General features: G+C 34.4%; 1 protein-coding gene across 1 annotated transcript; it reads right to left on the bottom strand.

Annotated features, from left to right (window-relative positions):
* Window positions 1-1455: 1455 nt before the first annotated feature.
* Window positions 1456-24352, bottom strand: LOC131420321 (protein LEG1 homolog). The gene is made up of 6 exons (XM_058566163.1): window positions 24052-24352; window positions 20048-20134; window positions 19103-19287; window positions 18026-18126; window positions 6765-7003; window positions 1456-1643 (listed from the first exon to the last, which is right to left on the bottom strand). Exons 1-6 carry the CDS (start codon window positions 24350-24352, stop codon window positions 1456-1458), a joined length of 1101 nt encoding a protein of 366 aa, XP_058422146.1.
* Between the last annotated feature and the right edge of the window lie 126 nt (window positions 24353-24478).

The raw sequence follows: 24478 nt of genomic DNA, 5'->3' as shown, positions 1-24478 counted from the left end.
AAGTACAATTTATGACCATAGCACAAAGAAGAGAACAAAATGGGAATATTCTGGCACTACACATGAAGTAACACAATATTATTTGATGGTAGATTACTCAATTAAATTTTTATGCTGCAATCCTTGGAACAACCAATTTTTATTTTTAAATGATTTGTATTTCTAAAGTGGTATGAAGTAGGTAAATAGTAGAGATAAAATGAAATCATAAAAAATACTCACTGCAGAAAAAGGCAAAAAGTGATAAATGTGATAATGAAGGAACATATCTCTTTGTGCTTGGTAGATTTAATCTAAACATTTAAAATTACATTAAATACAAATGGTCTAATCATAAAAGTTCAAGACTGTGATTGTTTGGATAAAAAAGTCAAGACCCAATTATATGGTGTAAACATAAGATAAAGATAAAGACAATGGAAGAAAACAATCGAGATTAATATGATAATTCCCAGTCCATAAATTTTTCTACTAAAAAGTTTGATTTTCCTAAAGCAATAGTGCAAATACGAGAACACAAAAAACATAGAAAGCATTTTTGGAGTCATTTTTCATGGATTTTTTTAGGCTATATATATCCCATGAGCTTAACCATTGCTATAAAGTTTATAAAATAATTTGTCTGAACCAATAATTTACTTCAGAATTTTTTGTTATTTGATCGGAACTTCAGGTGTAAGTGGGCATCTGTGAATAGTTTGTACATAGCTATTCAGTCCATATGTTTCTTTCTGAAAACAGCCCACTCATTCTCTGCATGAAATGGAAGATTATTGTCAATTATTTTTACTCTGTGACTGTGTTAGTCCTTGTCCACAGCTCCATTGGAGCCAGTGTGCACAACTGGGAAGAAATAATGATGAGTCATGTGGAAACGGAGCAAAGGAAGCCAGTCTGTATATGGCAAGGGAATAGATAGTGCCCTTTCATCCCACTATTTCTATGCAGTATTGTTGCACTCCACATAAATCCTCTTCCTTTTTTCCTTCATTTATTTGAGCTATTTCACTCCATAAAGCTAGATTACTTTAATTTTTAATTAGTAATGTGATTACTAATCAAGATACTGCCAGCCACCATTTCTGATATGGAATAGAACAATTTCTATTGGATTAAAGCCATCTGTAGAAAACACATATATTAGTTTGTAATGATGTACTCAGAAATTTGTCATGTGTTTATTGCACTGCATGTACTAATGTGCCATTTTCTTATATCTATGCTTGAATACATACAATGCAGAATAGAAATAATGGCCCCCAAAAGATATCCATGTCTGAACACACAGAAGACATGAATAGGTTAGTTTACAAGACAAAAGAGATTTACAGATGTAATTAAATTAGGATCTTGAGATGGGAGATTTTCCTGGACAATTTGAGTGGACCCATTATAATCACAATGGTCCTTATAAGTAAAAAAGGGAGGCAGGGAGGTCAGAATCAGAGAGAGATTTCAAGGTGCTATGCTACTGGTTTCAAAGATGAAAGAAGGAACCATGAACCAAGGAATGAGGGCAGCCTCAAGAGGCTGCAAAAGACAAGAGAATTGACCCTCCCCTGCAGCCTCCAGAAGGAACTCAAACTTGTCAATACCTTGATTTATGTTCAGTGAAATCCATTTCAGACTTGTGATCTCCAGCGCTGTAATATAATAAAGACGTATGGTTTTAAAGCCTCTGAGTTTGTGGTAATTTGTTACAGTAGCAAAAGGAAACTAATACAAATGATTAAAAGTTATTAACAAATGAAGAAGATTCCTATGAATGATAGAGTTGCCATAATTCAACATGGGCATATTTCATGGCTTTATATTCTTGGAGTTTATACTATAGTAATAATTTATTTTTGCTATAATAAGATACCTTATTAGTGTCTTTTTCATCAAAGTACCCTGTGCCACATTTACTGTGTTGTACATATTATACTGGATGCCCACTACCTTCTCGTTATTGAACTAGTCAATTTTTATAACCAAAATCTTGTGGACTCTGCAATAATCTTCATTTTTTTCCATAATCTTAATTGTTTCAATAAGTATATTGAAGTACTGGGAATTTGGTAAGTTGCTTAGGTTTAACCAGCTGATACCGCCTAGAAAATGACAGAGCTTAGATACAAACTCGAGTCTTTCTGACGTCAATGCCTATGTTAATTTACCAGGCTCAATTTATTCATTTTATTTTTCCAAAGCCGTTTGTTAGTGGATATAATTTGCCTGTGGATGGGGACCCATGTAAACCTGTGTAAGCAAGCTTCATAAGAGCTGTGGAAGGAGAGTCCCCAAGAGGACAAGCATGAGGGAGAGCCTCCTTTTTGTCAGTGCACATTGTCTATTCTTAAAGGAGAGAAATTTTGCCCCCTGTGACCCTGAAGTACTCTATAAAAAAATATGAACTAAAAAAAGAGATGTTAAGAACATAATTTTCTAACTTTGAGAGAACGAAGAACCTACCAAAACATTGATAAATCAGGTAATATATTCTAAACTAATAGTTTGTTTTCAAGTGTTTTAGAAATCCAAATTCATCATCCAAATTTTCACTTAAAATCTTCTGCCTCTTGACTACTGACCATGAAAATCCACTCCATCAAATTTCATGAAATTAATTTAGATAGAATAATATCCAAAAATCCAATCAGGTTATATGATCTTTATTAATTTAACAGCATTTGTCAGTTATTTAACCCAATCTACATTGGACAGTTAACATTTTAGTTATTATTGATATTAATTACATAATTATTAATTAAGCAAATTAACAGCAACATTAAATCAAATTTTAAAATATGGGCACAGACAATGACAAAATTAAGCAAACATGTAAGGACTAATCTTTGAGAATACTGCTCCTTGAGAAATTATCATTGTGGATTTTTATTTTATTAAAATTTTCCAGAAGCATTTAATTAAAAAAGTGAAGGATGAATTCCAAAATCTCTATGAACAGTTTCCTTGCAACTTTTAACTTCATTAAAGTTTTCCATACAGCAAAAGACAATGTTCCTAGAAAAATAAAGATATTTAAAAGTTGTAGGTAAAATTTTAATTTTTATCCCAAATGTTCAAATTATTTAAAACAAAATTCAATTTAATTAGTATGAAATTAGTATATTTTTATAGACATTCTTTGATGAAACATGTTTTTCTCTTTAAAATTATGTTATGCCTTCATATTCAAACTTATAAGATACACAAGTAACGAAAGAGAATAATGGATACAGCGATGATTACAGAAATGAAAACCCATAAAAAGTGAAGTGACATTTTTCACATATCAAACTGTTGCAAATTAAAAAGTTTGCTAATGTTCACTTTTGGTGTCTGTGCAGAAACACGAACCTTAATAAATAGTTTCTGTTGTTTTGTTTTTGTTTTTGTTTTTATTTTTACAAGAACACGGTCTATAGCACACTCTTTAGTTGCTGTGTAGCAATACCTGATCCACGAATTCATTCCTAGTAATTTAATCTGTCACTATTCCAAAAAATTAATAAAAGAATAGGTTGAATGTCATTTTAGCATTGCCTAAAACTGTAAAGAATATAAATCCATTCAGTGGAAAGCTATGTACTATTTAAAGAGAATGATGTCTGTCAATATTTGCTGACTTGCTGATACCTCGAATATACAAGGTTAGTGAAAAATACATAGTGCAAAGCAGTGCCATACACAAAATTTCTTTTATGCAAATAACAAGGTTTTTGCCAAATAATTTATTCATTTATTTATATTCACTAATTTATATATATATATATTTTGTAGGAATGAGCCCAAAACTTTAAAAAATATGTCAGGCAAGAAATCAAGGTATGGAGGTTAAGAGATGATGATGGCGTGGGTAAATTTTATTTGCATTGAATAACTTTCTGTAGCATTTTAATTTTTAATAAAAGAAATATAATGAATATATTTTAAAAATAAATATAAATAAAATTATAGCCATAAAAATGAAATATTATTAAGAAATGGAGAAGTATTTAGTAATGGTGTGAATTTTGAGTAGAACAAATGTGTCAGAATGGATTGATCAGTTAATGAGCAAGAAAGAAAAATACAGAAATCTTGAGCCTGGGCCTACTGTTCTTTCCCCTCTATTGATTCCCTGTTAGGAAAAGCATGTTTATTTCCAATCGCTTTATTTCATGAGCAGCTATTTCCAGTAACATCCCTGGACCTTTGCCCCAACCCTAATTCTTCGCCGCGGAGGTCCCTGATTGGTAGCTGACAATTGGTCGGGGCTTATTTATCAAACGTCTCAAGAGGCAGGAATCACTCTTTTCCCCATATTCCACTAGCAGCGAGGCAGGGCAGCCATACAAGTAAGTGATCTATTCTGCAGACTACACTTTCCCCTGAGTAGCTTTCTCAAGTCTGAATGAGGTACATAAATAACTATTTTAAGAAATGCCAAAATAATGGAGACTTGAAATCTCAGAAATATCAAAGCATAAAAAGGCTAAAATACATAGAAGTTCAGCTTAGTTTCTTAAATTTTCTGATCTCAAAAATGTAGCTGAATGTTACGTTAAAAAATTTGTTCAATCTATGTTTATTGACTATAAACCAAACATGTTGAACTGTAAAAATATTTTAATTCACGATATTCTATACTTGAATTAATTAAAAATATCTGCCAAGGTTTTCAGCACCATTTCTGAATTCTGAGCATCAGGAGCGTGCATTTACTAGAGGAAGCTAGGAAGCAAGGTAGCTAGTTTAACTATATTCCAGTTTGTCATTTTTTTCCTTTTCTTTTCTTTCTTTTTTTTTTGAGGAAGATTGGCCCTGAGCTAACATCTATTGCCAATCTTCGTCCTTCTTTCCTTTTTTCTTCCCCAGAGCCCCAGTAGATAGTTGTATGTCATATTTGTACATCCTTCTAGTTGCTCTACGTGAGATGCCACCTCAACCTGGCTTGATGAGCAGTGCACAGGTCCGCGCCAGGATCCGAACTGGCGAAGCCCGAGCTGCCAAACCAGAGCACCCGAACTTAACCGCTATGCCACTGGGCCGACCCTCCTTTTCTTTTTATTGTAGCATATAGAGTCAATTCAAAACTCCTTAACAAATCCCAAGCTAACTTTAGTAAAACCAGAGCTTACAAAAATCTAAAACTCTGTTATATGCAATCTTTAAATGAAATCAATGCTAACCATCCATTTAATCTCTCACTCTTTACACACTAGGAAGTTAGAGTTTGTTTATATCAGCTGGGCCTAGATTGTACTCTCTCTGTTTGACAATGTGGCAAACATGACTGGCAGATCAACAAATTCTGTGGTTTCCCAGTGCGTGGGGCTCAGACAAGGATTAACTTGCCCAAGTCCCTCCCATCCCCCATCTAGTGGGGCTGTATGACTTTTCTTGCTTGTAAGGTAGATGAGAAACAGTTATGTTTGTCACTTCTAGTGCTAGGTCTTTAAAAGAGGGGCTCCCCTTTAAGCTCTCTAATTGCTTTGATTTTGCGGTGGGCACACAGTGGTGAAGTTGTGAAGATTGATGGAGCTGCAGAGGGAAGGATCCTAGCTCCTGAATTACCAAGGAGGAAAGCCTCCTCTCAATTGAGTAGACAACCTGAGTCACTATGTGAGCCAGAGGTAGAATCCTATTGAGTTTTGCCACTGCAATTTGAAGGTTTATTTATTAAAAGAGCAAGTGTTACCCTAAGTAACGCATGCACAATTTTTAAATTTAATACACAATGCATTCATTTTTATTTTGACTCGTATCTTATTTCTGAATTTTGCTTTAGGAAATAGAAATTAAACACACACAAAAAAACATGTATGTATGTGTGTGTGTATGTATGTATACAGACATATTCATATATATTTATAAAAATATGACTATATATACATTTTTTTTCCTCAATAGAACAAGGGTAAATAATATCTCGGAAATTTAATAAAGTAATTTTCAAATTTACCATTGTGTATTTTCTTCTGTTTTCCACTATTAGTAAACCTAGGATTTGGAAAATTTGGAGAAATACACCTCCTCCAAAACCAGAATTTTGAGGGGTCAGATATTTTTCTTTATGTCTACAACCCATAGAACTGGATGAGGAAAGTTCATGTAACAGAATTTATTTCATGGTTCTGTTAGTAATGAAAAGTGTCATTATCATGTTTATTATGTTTTTCCTTTAAAAACAAAACAAAATGAAATAAAATGGTAAGACTTATCCAAGAAAGAGAGATTCCCATTATCTCCTGGCCAAACTAAAATGCAGTGATACTAATCTGTCTTTGTACAAGGACCCCAGGGGAGAGGACATGCCAAGTAAGGAAGGGCCTACAATATATGCCCATTAAATAAAACCTATCATAAGCCCACAAGGATTATTGTTAAAACTTTGAAACAGATACCTATAGGAAGTCAACATTAACTTTTTTTTTTTTTTTGGCTGAGGAAGATTTGCCCTGAGCTAACGTCTGTTGTGGATCTTCCTCTTTTTGCTTGAAGAAGATTCGCCCTGAGCTAACATCTGTGCCAATCTTCCTCTATTTTGTATGTGGGTCCCCACCTCAGCATGGCCACCAATGGGTGGTGTAGGTCTGCGCCTGGGAACAGAACCCAGGTCACCAAGTGGAGCATGCCAAACTTAACAACTAGGCCATGGGGCCGGCCCCAACAGTTCCCTTTTTAGAAAGTCTGCTGTAACGATTTATAATTATGATTCTAATGGTATTTCATTACATATGAAATCAACACAGTGTATAGAAATTACAAAAAAATAATAAAGTCTCTGGGTCTCTTACCTGTATACTCATGCATTTTTTGGATAAAATTTAGAGCAAGCAAGATTGTGTTCTGAAAGCCAGTAAAGTCCTTGATGAAGGGGGCCCTATCCCCACTAACAAGCACCCGTGTTGGCAGGCCCTCTTGGAATTCATGCGTTCTAATCAAAGTTGTAGGAAAGAGGGATGGAGCCAAATAATCCACGAACAAAGCCCAGTTTCTTTCAAAATCTGCTTCTTGTTTAGAGTAATATTTTAACCTAATAGACAAGTAGGGGAAAAGTATGCATTTAGAATTAATCTACTTAGAATTTTGCCAACTTAATTTTTAAAACACATAATTCATTCAAAACAACATTGTTCTACTTTTTAGCAGATAGTTGGTGTTGAATATATGGTGTTGATTTCAGCCTCTAGATCGGAACATTTGAAGAGATGTTGTTAGAATTTTAAATCCGGAAATTACCATCCTAGAAAATATATATTTTTAGTTAAATGTTTTGTCCTTTTCATAAAGCATGCTCTCTTTGCATGAACTCTGAAATGTGACCAAGTCTCATTATTTTAACACGTAAAGATAAAGATAAAAGTCAAAGAAGACTAACAAAATTTCTGCTGGATTTGGATATCTCCTGAAGAACACATGAGTTTCATTTCAGATAACTGCTAAAAAATGAAATAGAGAATTTTTCTTGCTTTTTAGATAGTTTGGTATTTTTTTCTGATGATGTATACTAGAAAGCCAATTTTTCCCTTTTTTTTCAGATGTACAACTTAATGATTTGAGATTTGTATATATTGGGAAATGATTGCCACAAATCTAGTTAACGTTCATCACCATACATAGTTACAACATTTTTTTGCTTATGATGCGAGGTTTTAAGATCTACTCTCTTAGCAACTTTCAAATATGCAATACAATATAGTAGTCACCATGCTGTACATTACATCCCCATGACATTTATTTTATAACTGGAAATTTTAAAATTTTGAGCCCCGTCACCAATCTCTGTACCTATGATCTTGGTTTTTTTTAAGTTCCACATATAAGTGAGATTATAAGATTTTCGTCATTCTCTGTTTGACTTATTTCACTTAGCATAATGCCCTCAAGGTCCATCCATGTTGTTGCAGATGGCAAGATTTTCTTCTTTTTTATGGCTGAATACTATTCCATTGTGTACATATGTATATACTACATTTTCTTTATCTATTCATCTGTCAGTGGATACAGATTGTTTCTGTATCTTGGCTATTGCAAATAATGCTGCAAAGAATATGGGGGTGTAAACATATTTTTGAATTAGAGTTTTCGTTTTCTTCAGGTAAATACCCAGGAATGGAATTGCTGGATCATATGGTAGTTCTCTTTTTAATTTTTTAAGGAGCTTCCACACTGTTTTCCATAGTGGTTGCACCAATTTACATTCCCACTTTCTCTTCTTATGGAGAAAGAAATTTTGATTTTAAATTTCCAGCGAATAATTTTATATCTATATAATCTGTATCACTTGTTCTAGCAGTCTTCTGAGTATGTAAACAACTTGGGGTTTTGAACCATGCTTGTTCCCTCTGAAATATTTTACACTATATGTCTTGCTTATCAGACCCTATGTCCTTCAAGCCTTATTATGGAAGTTATATGGCTTGTTACATTTCCTCTGGTATTACTCTAAGTAATACAGACATGGGGGTCTAGGTACTATGGATTCAGAAAGTAATTGGAACATTCCTTTCCAATTGGAACATTAACCACTTCTGTGAAAGAAACACACCTGTGTATATGCGTTTCCTATGCAGCTATGAGAGTATGGAAAATGAAATAACTAACCTGTTCTTGATTACAGAAAACAGGTAGGCACACCATGCTTTTATAAAACCATCATAGCCAAGTCTCAAATTTAAGAAAGAGAAAACATGAATACATAAGGATATTCAGTAAGGGTCACACAATCTTGATAGTAGCACAACTAGACATTGCATAAATTGTAGGAGAGTCAATAGCACATAAAAAAGAGAAAAGAGATGTGGACGTATGTTTTTAATTCTCTTGAGTATTTGCCTAGATGTGGAATTGCTGGGTCACATAATAACTTCAAGTTAACATTTTGAGGAATTCTTAAACTCTTTTCCAAAGCAAATGCACCATTTTCTATCCCCACCAGGATTATACGAGTTCCAAATACTCCACACCCTCTCCAACACTTGTTACTGTCTGTCTTTTAGATTTTAGCCATTCTAGGAGGTATAAAGTGGTGTCTTATGGTTTTAATTTTTATTTCTTTAATTACATGATTTTTAGCATCTCTTTATGTACTTTTTGGCCATTTGTATGTCTTCTTTGAAGCAATACCTACTCAAATCCCTTTTCAATGTTTAAAAACTGATTTGTTTCTTATTATCTAATTATAAGAGTTTTAAAATATAATTTGGATACAAGTCTCCTACAGATATATGATTTACAAATATTTTCTCCCATTCTGTGTATTGTCTTTCATTTTCTTGATGGCCTCATTTGGTGCTATTTTCTCCCATTCTGTGTATTGTCTTTCATTTTCTTGATGGCCTCATTTGCGGCACCAAAACTATTTAGTTTTTATGAGGTCCATTTTATCCACATTTTCTTTGTCACTTGTGCTTTTAGTGTGACATCTTAGAAGAAAATTCCTAACTCAAAGTAAAAAATCTTTATAATGACTTCTATAGTTTTAGGTCTTACATTTAGGTCTATGATGCATTTTGAGTTAATTTTGTTGTATTGTAGGAGACAAACTTCATTCATTTGCTTGCGGATTTCCAGTTTTCCCTGTATTGTTTGTCAAAAAGACTATTTTTTACCCATTGAATTGTCTTACACTCTTCTTGAAAATCTACTTTTCTTTCTGTACTTTCAGTTCTATTTCATTGTTCCACATCTATCATTATGCAGTAACATACTGTCTTGATTACTGTACTTTTAGACTAAGAAATTAATAGAGATTGCATTGAATCTGTAAACAAATTTAGGGAGTGTTGCCATTTTAAAAATATTAAGTCTTCCAATCCATGAACACAAGAAGTCTTTCCCTTTATATATCTTTAACTTCCTTCAACAATATCTTGTATTTTTTCAGTATATCCAAGTTTTGCAATTCTTATGTTAAATTCATTTCCATGTATTTTATTCTCTTTGATACAGTTATAAATATATCATTTAGTTTCTTAGTTTCATTTTGGGAATTTTTTATTGCTAATGTATAGAAACACAATTGATTTTTGTATGTTGATCTTGTATCCTGTCAGGCTGATGAACTCACGTATTAATTATAATAGATTTTTTTTTTTTTTTGGCAAGGAAGATTAGCCCAGAGCTAACATCCATTGCCAATCCTCCTCTTTTTTTGCTGGGGAAGATTGGCCCTGGCTTAACAACCATGCCTATCTTCCTCTATTTTGTATGTGGGACACCTGCCACAACGTGGCTTGATAAGTGGTGCGCAGGTCTGCACCTGGGATCTGAACCTGCGAACCCCAGGCCGCTGAAGCAGAGCACGCGAACTTAACCACTACGCCACCCGGCTGGCCCCTATAATAGATTTTTAGTAGATTTCTTAGAAAGAAAGTATTACTACTTCCATTCCTATCTAGATTACTTTTATTTCTTTTTATAACCTGATTTCCTTGGCTGGTCTCTCCAGTATAATATTGAATAGATGTGGTAAGAATGGACAACCTTGTCTTATTTTTCATCTTAAGGGGAAAGCATTCAGTCTTTCATCATTATGATATCAACTGTGGGTTTTTCTAGATGCCATTATCAGGATGAGAAACTTTTCTTCTCTTCCCAGTTTTTTGAATATTTTTGTTATGAAAGAGTGTTATCATCAAATGCTTTTTCTGTGTCTATTATGATGATCCTGTGGTTTTTGTCCCTTATTCTATTAATATGTTGTATTATATTGATTGATTATCAGATACTGAGACAACTTTCCATTCCTGGAATAAATCCCATGTGGTCATGGTTTATAGCTCTTTTTTATGTGTGGCTGGGCTTTGTTTACCAGTATAGTGTTTAGGATTTTTGTGTCTATATTCATAAGAAGTGTTGGTGTGTAGTTTTCTTTTCTTGTGATGTGCCTGTCTGGTTTTGGTATCAGAGTAATATCGTCATTTTGTTATTTGTTCTTACATCTTATATCTTTGTCTTCTTTTCCTTCATTACTGTCTTTTTTTGTGGTCAACAGATAGTTTCTAGTGTAACTGTTTATTCCTTTGTGGTTTCTTATAATATATTTTTTTAAAATTTGTTTTCTCAGCTGTTGCTCTTAGCTGATGAGGTTACAATTACCATCATCTTGGGCCGGCCCCGTGGCTTAGCGGTTAAGTGCTCTGCTACTGGCGGCCCGGGTTCAGATCCCAGGCACGCACCGACGCACTGCTTCTCTGGCCATGCTGAGGCCGCGTCCCACATACAGCAACTAGAAGGATGTGCAACTATGACATACAACTATCTACTTGGGCTTTGGGGAAAAAAGAAAAGAAGGAGGAGGATTGGCAATAGATGTTAGCTCAGAGCCGGTCTTCCTCAGCAAAAAGAGGAGGATTAGCATGGATGTTAGCTCAGGGCTGATCTTCCTCACAAAAAAAAAAAACAACAACAACAAACAATTACCATCATCTTAACTTAAAACAATGTAGTCCGGATTAATAATAACTTATTTTAATCATTTACATAAATTTTGCTGCAATATAATTCAATTCCCACTCTCCTCCTTTGTGCTATTATTATTATACTAATTACATCTTTATACATTATAAACCCATCAAAGCAGTTTTATAATTATTGCTTTATGCAGTTGTATTTTAAAATCAAATAGAAAACAAAAGTGATACAAAAATATACATTTCTACTTCTTTTATGTTTATCTATGTAATTCCCTTACTGATACTGTTTATTTCATCATGTGCATTTGAGTTATCATCTGGTATCCTTTCATTTCAACCCTAATGACACCTTTTATTATTTCTTGAAAGGCAAGTCTGCTAGCAATTAATTCCCTCAGTTTTTGTTTATCTGGAAATGTCTTAACTTCTCCTTCATTTTTATAAGATAGTTTTGCTGAATATGTATTTCTTGGTTGACGTTCTTTTTCTTTTAGCACTTCAAATATGTCATAGCTCTGTCTTCTGGCCTCCATAGTTTCTGATAAGAAATCAGCTCTTAAACTTATTGAGGATCGCTTGTACATAATGAGTCATTTTTCTCCTGCTGCTTTTAAGGTTCTTTCTGTGTCTTTGGCTTTGGACACTTTGATGACAATTTGTCTAAATTCTAAATGTGGCTTTTCTTGAGTTTATCCTACTTAGAGTTCATTGAGCTTTTTGGATGTGTAGCTTAATGTTTTAAAATCAAGTTTGGGAAATTTCTGGCTATTATTTCTTCAAATATTCTTTCTGCCCCTGTTTCTCCCTTCCCTCCTTCTGGGAATCCCATTATGTATATGTTACATGTTTCATGGTGTCCTACAGGCATGTGAAGCTCTTTAATTTTCTTTCATTCTTTTCTCTTTTTGTTCCTCACTGGATAATCTCAATTTACCTATATTCACGTTCAATGATTCTTTCTCTTGCCAGTTTAAATCTGCTTTTGAATCCCTCCAGTGAATTATTTATTTTGGCTATTATACTTTTCAACTCCAGAATTTCTATTTTTTCTATAAATTCTATCTCTTTATTGATATTCTCTACTTAGTAAGACATTGTTGTCAGTTGTCATACTTGATTTAAATTCTTTAGACAGGGTTTCTTTTATTTCTTTAAACATGTTCATAATAGCTGATTCAAAAATTGTGTCTAGTAAGTCCATCATCAGAGCCCACAGAGGAACAATTTCTATTGACTGAATGTGTGTTTATGCATGAATGCAATACTTTGCTAGTTTTTTTGCACATATTTGACTTTTTTTTTTGAACACTGGACAGTTTAGACAATATAAAGTGGCAACTGTGAAAATCAGATTCTCACCCTCACCAGGGTTTATTGTTGCTTGGTACTTTCATCATTGTTTGTTTATTGATTTGCCTGGACTAGTTTTGTTATTCAGTCTGTATTCTCTGTAGTGACTCATTGCTGAAATCCCTGCTCAGTAAGCTCAATGGTCAGCTAATGATTCCTTAAAGATTTTCTTAAATTCCTTGAATCAATAAGTCTTCTACCCTTTGTGAGAAGCTCGGTGTATGTGTTGGGGCACACCTTCAATGGTAAGGGCTTTTACAACTTTGCCTTAGCCTTTACTTCTTACTTGTTCAGGGCCTCAGTGTCAGCCAGAGGTGAGATATTGGGGTCCTCTCAGTTTTTGCCTGTGTATGTCCTCAGTTCTGTCCATGTTTGTGGGCTTCTCTATCCCCAGGGATATTTCAGGCCTTTTCAAAGTCCCCTATGGATATCTCATCCCCCAGATTGTCCTTTTAAGTTTTTGGCCTGGCTCTTGTTTGCTCCAACTGCTGTAGTAGTCTCAGGTAGCTGAAATGTCAAACAATTGATGCTGATTATTTTTCATGAATCCTTTGGGGATAGGAATTTTACCACAGAATAATTAGTTTAAATAACTACAACATCTTGCGAATAAAATTTTTCCAGGGAGCTATAAGACAGGTCAAATAGTGACAATGCTCCTGGGATGGGGCTTTTTGAGGAACTCCAAACCCAGTATGCCCTTTTGGTGACTGCACAGCTGCTGGTTTTCACACCTACAGTAATTACAAGGCTGTTAGTTTTCAAGACTCCTGCAGAGCTAGGGAAAGTAGGATGAGATAGGCCAAGTTAAAATACCACAATCCCTGCTGTTCTTAACTAAGTTTATCAATTTTGCTGAATAAATGTTTTTCAGATTATTGCAAGCCATTGTTGCTAGACCAGTAATTCTGAAAATGTTGATTTTGATCATTTTTGGCAGCATTTTTGTTACTTTTATGAAGGAGTAAACTTAGAGAGATCCTCACTCTGCTATTCCAGAAGTACCACCCAGATTATTTCTTCAACAGTTGAACAAGTAGAGTCACATAGAGAACATAACACAATTTTTTAAAACCAATAATATGCAGATCTAGGATTTGAGACTGGATGTTCTGGTTCCAGAATCATATACTTAACTACTACCCTATATTTCCCTTTTTAAATAATAATTGAATTCACTTTATATTGACTGCAGATTATACAGCAATTATTATGTTATGGATGTATTTCTCAAAACAACCCTATGTGTTATTATTCCCATTTTATATATGGAAAACTGATTAGAGATTTCTTATGTCCAAAAGCCAGGATTCAATACTTGGATTTGTCTGACTTCAATGCAAATTATGTCAAAAAGTTTTATTGTATCAAAGAATGATCATTATCTTAACACATCCCAATATGACCTCTGATTGAAATTATAAAAATAATATAGTAAGTAAGAACATATCAACAAAGAGATTAGAAGATAAAGTTGAGGAAATTGAATAGAAAGTTGCAAAAAACAAAAATGTGGAAAATGAGAGAAAAAAACTAGAAAAGTTAGAACTATGATATAGAAGATTTGATATAGAAATAACAGGAATTCCAGTAATAGAACAGAGAAAATAAAGTTTTAAATAGACTATGCACTGCACAAGATGAATGAAAAATAACACACTAAAGCACAACTGCTTGAAATTTCAGAAGCTTTATGAAGAAAGAGAATACTCTATGATATTCCAGAAAGACAATAGGTTATATTCAAAGGATCAATAAACAAAATTACTCAGACTTCTTAATAGCTAGAAGCCAATAGAGCAATGATTCTAAATCTGAAATAAAATTATTTTTGATCTATGATTCTATACCCAGCCAAATTATCTGTCAAGTGTCATGATGGAATAATGTTATTTTGAGATATGCAGAAACTCAAATTTAACCTCCCATCAATACTTCTTCTCCATTTAAAAATGGGATGCATGAAAATAAGGAAGTAAACCAAGAGAAAGGATGATATAAGGTGCAATCAAGTAAGTGTGAAGGGAATTTTTGTTCACTTAACTGATATAAATCTATGGCTTATTTCATCACACTTTGTAAGACTCTTTATGGAAAAAAAATCTCTCCCACATTTTTTGCATCTAACTCATTGTCTAGTACATTGCTTTGTACATCCTAATGTTCAACAAACACTATCAATTGGTTTATATATCTTAAAGAAGGAAGAAGAGCCGTGGTTGATATGGATCTTTGAACATCAGTTTGCAGGATACATAGTTTTACAAACAGAAGTGCTGTGAGAGTAACAGCGTGGTATTTGGAGTCAGGCACACTTGATATACATCTTTGTCCTGCCACTATCTGTGTAACTTCAGCAGATTTACTGTATATAAAATGTATTGTAAGAATTGAGTGAGAGAGAAGAAAATTCATAGTTCCGATTCTGACACTAACACAGCTATTTAAAACAGAGGCTGACACTTACGTAGACAGTCAGTTATGTAAAAAACAGAGGTTTAGGAAATAAAGTAAATGGGTTAGTATGAAAAACAATTAACTGTTGTACTTATATATCCATGTTTCTGCAAACAAAAAAGATGTTATTTTCTGAGGTGGTGTTTGAAAAAAACAGGCGCATACACATTTAAACTGATTCACCAAACAATTCGTATGGATGCCATCTTTTCTCAGGTTGTTTATTAGTTCGATATATTGAAAAATTAGTCAAATATTTCCAAATTCATCACATACAATAATTAGAAATAAATGCAATGAGCATGAAAAACTAAGTAAACCCACCAGCTGGGAGAAAATATTTACAAAACGTATATCTGATAAGGGGTTAATCTCCATAATATATAAAGAACTCACACAACTGAACAACAAAAAAACAAACAACACGATTAAAAAATGGGCAGAGGAAATGAACAGACACTTCTCCAAAGAAGATACACAGATGGCCAATAGGCATATGAAAAGGTGTACAACATCACTAATCTTCAGGGAAATGCAAATCAAAACAACACTAAGATATTACCTCATGCCCATTAGAATGGCTATAATCACCAAGACAAAAAACAATAAATGTTGGAGAGGATGTGGAGAAACGGGAACACTCATACACAGCTGGTGGGAATGCAAACTGGTGCAGCCTCTATGAAAAATGGTATGGGGATTCCTCCCAAAATTAAAAATAGAAATACCCTATGATCCAGCTATCCCACTACTGGGAATCTATCCAATGAACCTGAAATCAACAATCCAAAGAGGCTTATGCACCCTTTTGTTCATTGTAGCATTGTTCACTATAGCCAAGAAGTGGAAGCAACTCAAGTGTCTCTTGACTGATGATTGGATCAAGAAGTTGTGGTATATATATATATACAATGGAATACTACTCAGCCATAAAAAAAGACAAAATCGTCCCATTTGCAACAACATGGATGGACCTGGAAGATATTATGTTAAGTGAAATAAGCCAGAAAGAAAGACAAACACCATGTGATCTCACTCATATATTGAATATAAACCAACACATGGACAGAGAAAACTGTATTGTGGTTACCAGTGGCAATGGGAATGAGGGGTGAGCACAAGGAGTGAAGGGAGACATGTATATGGTGATTGACAAACAATAATGTACAACCAAAATTTCACAATGTTATAAACTATTAAGACACAAATAAAAAAAAAAACTAAGTAAATGATGGAAATTACATCAATAAGCAAAACGTTATCTGCAATATCCCTAAACTTTAACCACTTGAAGTACTGTGATGCTTGTCAGCATAAAAACAGGTTCTCTCATGCCTGGGAAAAGACTAATGCTCTGTAGACATTGTAACAAGTGGCCAACAAGCCATTTTTAGACTTCTTCGATCAATCAAGGAAAAGTTGTCTTAGAACAGGTTTTTGTAAGCCTCCAATCAGTGACATCTCCTTATTTCTGCAAGTCGGCCAACCAGGAATAGACTCCCTGCATAAACATGCCTCTAATGACAATTGACCACTGTCTCACCTGAGTAACCCTCTTATATTGATGATTCAACCCACTCAAATATCTGAAAATCTACCAATCCCTGAACTCTGCATCTCCTAACAACCCACCACAAAAGGAGAAGAGTGCTCTGCTCGGTGATACTGTGCCTGACTGATGTCATTCTTCCTTCCTAGAGTTCCAATAAATTCAGCTTTGTCTTTTTATTTCAGATATTGAGTGCTGTTCTCATCATCCTTTCAGAGTTGCTATGAAAATGCTATTTCCTAGGAGTATCTAATCCTGCATGTGATTGGGAAAACCTACAAATGAAAAAGCAGTATTTTACAAACTATTTTATATAAACTATAATGACTTGGTCTCAATTCCAATCTTGATGTTGTCAACGCCCTCTCTGCTTCCTTGGCTGATAACCTCACCCCTTTTTGGCAGTCATCAGAAGTAGGTTGAGCAGTTGAGTCACAGCTAAAAAATGTTATCATGGCTACAATCCTAATTCATTTCATAGACAAGCCAAGAGGATGAACCCTTCCATTGACCAATAAAAAAATTAGCCCTTGAAACAATACCAAGAGATAAAATATACAAAGCAATAAAAGTCTGTGATTTATCTTAATTGGATTTGGGGTCCGTGAGAAAGATAAAACTAGGTGGTTAACAAGAAGACCTCGAACATGTGTGCCAGTGTTCATATGTGATCTTTAAACCAGTCACCCTTCTTTCCTTCTTTCCACACCATGTGTCACTCTGGGTGGCAGATACCACCCCTAAGACAGTGTCATTCACTTCCATATGAACTCATGCTGCCTCATTCAACCTAGTTTGCTATAAAATGGAGAGAATTTTGACATCATTTTAGCTATCTGGCACGATAAGCAAGATGCTTTTTGAATATTTCCCTCCAAATATGTGTTAACCAAGCTATTTTCCCTGATCAAAATGATGCAGAGATCCTATAATTACTTGCTATTACATCCTTCTGGTTTATAGACAATAGTTTATGTTAAAACCAACTTTTTTAAAACAGTCTTTTTGTACTTTTGCTTCCATTTGTTTTATTGCTTTTTATTTTGTTATGTTTTGTGTTACAAATCTGCTTTGCTTCATATTTTTCCCTCCCTACTTATAAAATACTTTTGAACTTTATCCAGTAAAACATTTTCTTGTCAGTTTCCTCTTTATCAAATAATTCCCCATGGTTGACATACTGATAAATAGGTAAATTGAAAAAGACTTCAATGAAAAAAATAATGTAAGATGCAAAGATTGTTACCATATTAAATCAAAATAACTTTAGATCCATTCTTACCTATTGTGAAAATTTTTACGAGCAACCTCCAAGGATGAGACATGCGCAGCCCATAAGTACTTCAACAAGTCATCACAGTTACTAGAATTTGACTTTACATGCTATTGAAGAAGGAAAAGGTTATTAATATTTAGGCAATTATGACAATCTCTCCTCCTGAAAATCAATTTTATTTACAAATATAATTTTTCAACATTCTAAATGAGGGGAGAACATTTTTTCTAAGAGTTAAGGTATGAAAGATTTAATGCTTAACACTCCCTAAAGAGCTTAATACTAGTTATATTAATTACTATATATTAATTAGTTATATTAATACTGAATCCATTTGAAAAGAATAAACCATGTGTTTTTGAAATGTTCAGAATTTTATGCTATTAAGAACCAGACCTTTAATATTTCACTTTGTTTTTCTCTAGCCATGCAAGGAACTTTCCACAAAGTCTTCAGAGTCATAAATGGGGGAAAGGGGAGGAATGAGAGTATTTTATCTAATCATATGCAATATAATGGGCAAGTTCTCTAAAGGGCACTTCTATCTTTAGTTCTTTACTCTTTCACCCATGATGCTCTACTTGGGACATAAATATTTGATTCTGATTGTCAAATGATCATTTCAGTCAACTCATAGATGATTGACTATCATATACGATTATTTGTAACTGTTTATTAAATAAGCTGATCAAATTCACCACACTTATTCCATAACTGTATTTCTATATAGGTTATTGCTTAGTTGACCTGAAATTATGATGAATTAGGACACTTCATGCACTATTAAGCCATAATTTCTCCAGGTTCAGATGTTCGTATATAATTTATTTGGTGTGAGAAGAGTGGATAGGGCAACCTCAATACTGTATTGGTAATAAGGGTACTAAGGAGATATGATGTCATGTGGTAATCTACTCATATCTACTCATAATATTGTTGTCATCATAATAAGCATTTTCATATTAGGAATTTTATTCCTTAGGAACATATTGTTCAATGTATAAAAAAATTCTACATTAAATATTATTGAAAAATTATCTGGCTACCCTCAAAGAGTATTAATTAGAACTCTGAAAAAAAAACCTGATAAAATTCATTCCACTTTTTCATCACTTCTGGAAAGGATGAATGACAGCTAGAAACATTATAACAAAAACTCATCTGATCCTTGGATGGTGGCAGAACAGTGACATTGTCTGATGATATCCCCATTATGCCAGAATCAACCGCGGCAAAGAAGGGCATTGCAGAGAGATAATAATTAATGTCTGTATAAACAAAAAGTCATTATTAATGTTATCATATAAAAGAGGTTGTTTTTGAAGTAAAGAAATCCACCAGAAAAGTAAAATCCACAGATCTAGAAACATGGTAAAACTTAAGCAGTAGTTCTGGGCACTTCAGAAACTTTATCAGAAATTTCCCTTAGTGTTATATGCAACTCGAACATACTTCTCTTAAAAACCTTACTCTCATAAAGCAGAATGAGTTCATCTTGTAGATTTATTATTTCAAATCCTAGATAATAATTACACTGGAATTTAAAACACTAATTAAATTCTAAAGCACAATAAGTGCAAAAGAAAAAATTTGTATCTTATCTATAAAATACTATTCTTTTATGAGTTTTTATTCTAAGTTTGAAAATCTGATTATCTTTAAAATGTTCTAAGAGGATAATATATTCTAATATTCTAATAAAATATCCTAGATTTTTTTCTTTTTGTTTGATAACATATCACAAATTCCTACTTCTGTCCTATGTATTTAAAGCAAGTTTTTAGGTTACTAGTTTTCTCTAACTGACATTTTCATAGTTGGATAAGGTAATTAGTAAATTTTTAAAATATCTATCTAAAAACCCATTTCAAAACATTTAGAAGACTTAGATCAAACAGATTCTTTTCATAAAAGTAGTAATTCTGGTTTTGTGGTTTTTTTTTTTTTTCTCTAATTGGGATTATAAGTTGAATTGATTCTTTGTGGAAAGGTCATCTATTTGAGGTTTGACTGTTACATTACACTCACCGGCCGACCAGCTGTCCACAGAGATGCACAGATGATCCCCAGATTCATGGCCGCAGTCTGTCGTTTGGGTGGGATCAGCTAATCTGCCTAAAAGAGAGAGGATCCAGAATTGAGTTTACTCGGCCCATTTTTAAGCTATACATAAACTAGATACTTTATGTTTACAGGAATGCACAAAATTTTTATTCTCTGAAAGAATTGTGTTAGCCTTCTCAACACTGTCTTTCCTTCACTTTGTGACTCTGGATAAATAAATTCTGCAAGTCTCAGTCTTCTTTTATCTATTTATTTTTTTGTGAGGAAGATCAACCCTGAGCTAACATCTGTGCTAATCCTCCTCTTTTTGCTGAGGAAGACCGGCTCTGAGCTAACATCCACTGCCAATGCTCCTCCTTTTTTTTTCCCCAAAGCCCCAGTAGATAGTTGAATGTCATAGTTGCACATCCATCTAGTTGCTGTATGTGGGATGCGGCCTCAGCATGGCCGGAGAAGCAGTGCGTCAGTGCGTGCCGGGATCCGAACCCGGGCCGCCAGTAGCGGAGCACGCGTACTTAACCACTAAGCCACGGGGCGGCCCCTGCAAGTCTCAGTCTTCTAATCTACATCCTCGGGAGACTAACAATGACCATCTCGTAGAGGTTTGGGGATGTTAAATGAAGAAGGACATACAAAGTGCTCAGCTCAATGAACATGTGCTCCATAAATATTAGCCATTATTTTATTTTTTCCCCTTTTCTTTCCTGTTCCTGACTCTATATTTACTATGTCCTTCTTACCAGTTCTGCCTGTCTGTTTCCCAGGAACCTATACTGTTTCTTGTTTATTTTCTCATTCTAGTGCTTCACTTGGCTCTTCATGACCTGCTTACCCCCAAGTGGGCAAGAGTAAAGATCTGGATAGTTCTGCGAGTGCATATAAATTTCTCAGAATTCCTATTCCTTTTTTAAACTGCAGTAATATTCAAGTATGTGAAACATTCCTGGCCTGAATCTTAGGCTTTTTCTCATTTGGGAGTTGTTTTGACTCTAATTCCAAGACTCCTTTTAAATCCACTCACTCTCTGAGGACATTCACCCATGATGCTAACCTAAGGATTTCCTTATGTTGCTTACCTCCATATCTTCTACTCTGAAACCTCACTGTGCTCCAGTTCCATATTTGTCAAATCCTTCAGGAACTCCTTTAGTGGTGATTCCAAGTTATCGCCAACTGAACATGCCTGAGGCTGATGCTTCATGAACTTTCCATGTTTTTCTCTCTTTTGAGTTCTTTTTTTTTTTTTTGCAGGGAAAGATTCACCTTGAGCTAACATCTGTTGCCAATCTTCCTCTTTTTATTTTTCATCCCCAAAGCCCCAGTGCATGGTTGTATATCCTAGTTGTAAGTCCTTCTAGTTCTTCTATGTGAGCCACCACCACAGCACGACAACTGATAGACAGGTAGTGTGGGTCTGTGACTGGAAATGAACCCAGGCTATGGAAGCAGTGAAAGCACCAAACTTTAACCACTAGGCTATCAGGGCTGGCTCGTGAACTTTCCATTTCTTGTCAGAGGATTTTCGCTACTCTTCTAGACATTTTATAACCAAACTGTATTCTCCTGTTGTTTTACCCTCTGAAGAATTTTTTTCTTGCCTTCCCATGGCAAGAAATACATCATTCTCAATACCTTTGACCAAAATCTGTTTTTCATCATACTCATTTTTTCAAGAATAAAATTAATGCTATATTTGTTACTATTCGAGCACAAATTTCTCCTGTGAACTTACCCTGTTTTCCCGTTATACTATTTCCCTAGAAAAAGTTACATATCTCCTGTACTTTCAACATTTCCCTCTCTTTTTCTCTCACATGTATCACATTAATTCCAAACTTTGTCCTTGAGCTCATTCTATTTCTTCATGGATTACTTTTTTTAAATCCATAAACATTCTATCCTTTTTCAAGATTCACTTCAAAACTTATTCTATTCCCACATTATTCCAGTTCATAACACTCTCACTTTTATCCAGTACCTTATGTTTTGGCCCTGTACTGTCTTCTGGTTGTATTATTTGTAGCTTTCTTTCCTAACCACGTTAGGAGTCCTTTGAGGGAAGGCATGAAATCTACTGTAAACATCTTTTACGCTTGCCTCAGCCACCCCTTTTTCATCTCTTTTTCTGTTTGGTGCACTTATCCTGCTTCAGATTCCCAATATTCTCTTCCCAATTCCAACATTTTTCCAAGTAAAATTTCTGCTAAGCAATAAAAATGAATGAATATCGACATATGCAACTAGATGGATGAATCTCAAAATAATCAAAACATCTGAAATAAATCAGACCAACAAAGAGTATACAACTGTTTATATGAAAATTCTAGACAATGCTGTCTAAACTGCAGTGATAGAAAGCAGATCAGTGGTTACCTGTGAAGTTGGGGAATGGGGTGGGGTGAGGAATTGAGGGACTTGGGGGGCAGGGAGGGAGTTGACTTAGAGGTAGGGAAGTTCCTGAAGATGAGAATACAAAGGGAAAAGAAAATTTTTAGAATGACACATATGGTCATTATCTGTGGTGATGTGTTCAAGGCTTTATACATAAATCGAACTTATCAAATAATACATTTCTAAAGGTACAGTTTATTGTATGTTTATTATACACTAATAAAGCTATTAAAAAAACGCTACTAAGCAAATAAGAAACAAGCTTTTAAAGTGCTTAAGTCATGTGCAAACATTAGGTCCTTGTTACTAAGCTAAACCATATTGCTTAAGAGCCCAATTAAAACTACTCAGTCTGACTTTAAAGACATCATATAAACTGGCCCTAACTGATCTCAAATTTACTACTCACTACTCTTTTTCACACTTTAATTCTCCTGTCAGTGTAGTAGTTTTGCTCCCAATACAGCCTGCTATTGTTGCCATCTTTGTAATTTGTATTCTAGCAATGCCTCCACCAAGGTTTTTGGTCTTACTTTCTCCTCATGATAATCTCAGCCCAGCGTTGTCACTCTCTTTCCTGAGCTGCTCTTGTTCTTATGGTCCTTATATTCTCTTTCAGACTTAGCATACTGTTGGTGAAAAATTTTTATGAGCTACTTTCATAACTTTTAATCCTATTTTGATTTTCTCTAGTTATAGCACAGAATACAACTCAATTAAATTCTAAGTAAAATCAGCCACTTGAAAGAGAGAAGAATTCCATTTATTGGTTTATAAATGAAAATGAAATTTTGAAAAGTATCCAATCTAACATTCTATCTTTCCATTTTCTCATTACTGGACCCTGAGTAGAAAACTTTCCTAGGAACAGGTGTGTGTCCCCTTCAAGGGCGTTGCTTATTGTTTACAGTGAACCTTATGTTTGGGCTTCTTCTGAACCATGTCTCAAAAGTTCAGATATTCCTCTTCTCCAAGCCAAGGACAGATTAAAAATAGGAGTTATACTAGGTGTCAAGAGATCTTCCCCACCCGAGCTCAGGATGTCATCACAGATCAGACCTTACAGAGTCTCCTCCCTTGTCTTTTCCACAGCACCACCCACTTTCTCATTGATTCTTTTCTTCTAATACTGTTTTCTGGAAGCTATTGGTGAAGGTCTCTTATTTCTTGAATGCCATTTTTAGCCAGAACAAGATAGGTTGGGATTTATAATATTTTTGTTCCAAAACAAATCTCTACTTTTATTCCTGAGTGTAGATGCAATTTTCTGGGAGAGAACATATGAGAGAAAGGTTTTCCTACGGAGGATTTTTGATATTTATTGGACATTGCTGGGTAGAAAAACCATGCACACAAGGGGTATTCCATAAATGCTTAATAAAGACAGATTAGGGAAGAATGAGGAGAAAAATAGAAGAGGAAGAGTGAGAAAAGAATAGTTGGAAAAGGAGTAGGAAGGGGAAAGAGAGAAAAAATAATTTTCCAAAAAGTGGCAGTGTATATACCAGCTACCACTTTCTAATTAATTTAGAGTTAAATCAAATGATCATTGTAATGAAGAATAGAGTCATTCTTACCTGTATGATATTGCCATCCATGCTGTACAGCCAATCCCCATAAAATATTTTGTTCATTTTCCGGTGCAAATTTTTCAAAATACTTGGCTGTCTTGTTCAATAGGATTTTATACGTCCCCAGTCTCTCAGGGTAATGCCAGACATTAATGATGTACTTTCCATTTTCTACATTGTAGTCACTGAACTGACCAGGACTCTCTTTCCACAGAGGGGGATATGCCTCTGAGATGCTGGATGTTCCTGCCAAAGAAGCAAAAATACAACCAAATATTACACAGGCCCAGGAAAGACTGAAAGCCATAGTACTTAACGTGGAGATTGAGGTTATCGTGGGACTTTTATTGGGAAGTGGTGGAGCAAGTCATATTATGTTTGCATACCTCTTCCAATCAACACTTTCAATTCTCTTTCCTGGCGATGACAGAGT

Source organism: Diceros bicornis, chromosome 23 (assembly GCF_020826845.1).
Source record: "Diceros bicornis minor isolate mBicDic1 chromosome 23, mDicBic1.mat.cur, whole genome shotgun sequence".
Taxonomy (NCBI): domain Eukaryota; kingdom Metazoa; phylum Chordata; class Mammalia; order Perissodactyla; family Rhinocerotidae; genus Diceros; species Diceros bicornis.
The sequence above is the reverse complement of the archived record's forward strand: the minus strand, read 5'-3'. Positions and strand labels throughout refer to the sequence as shown.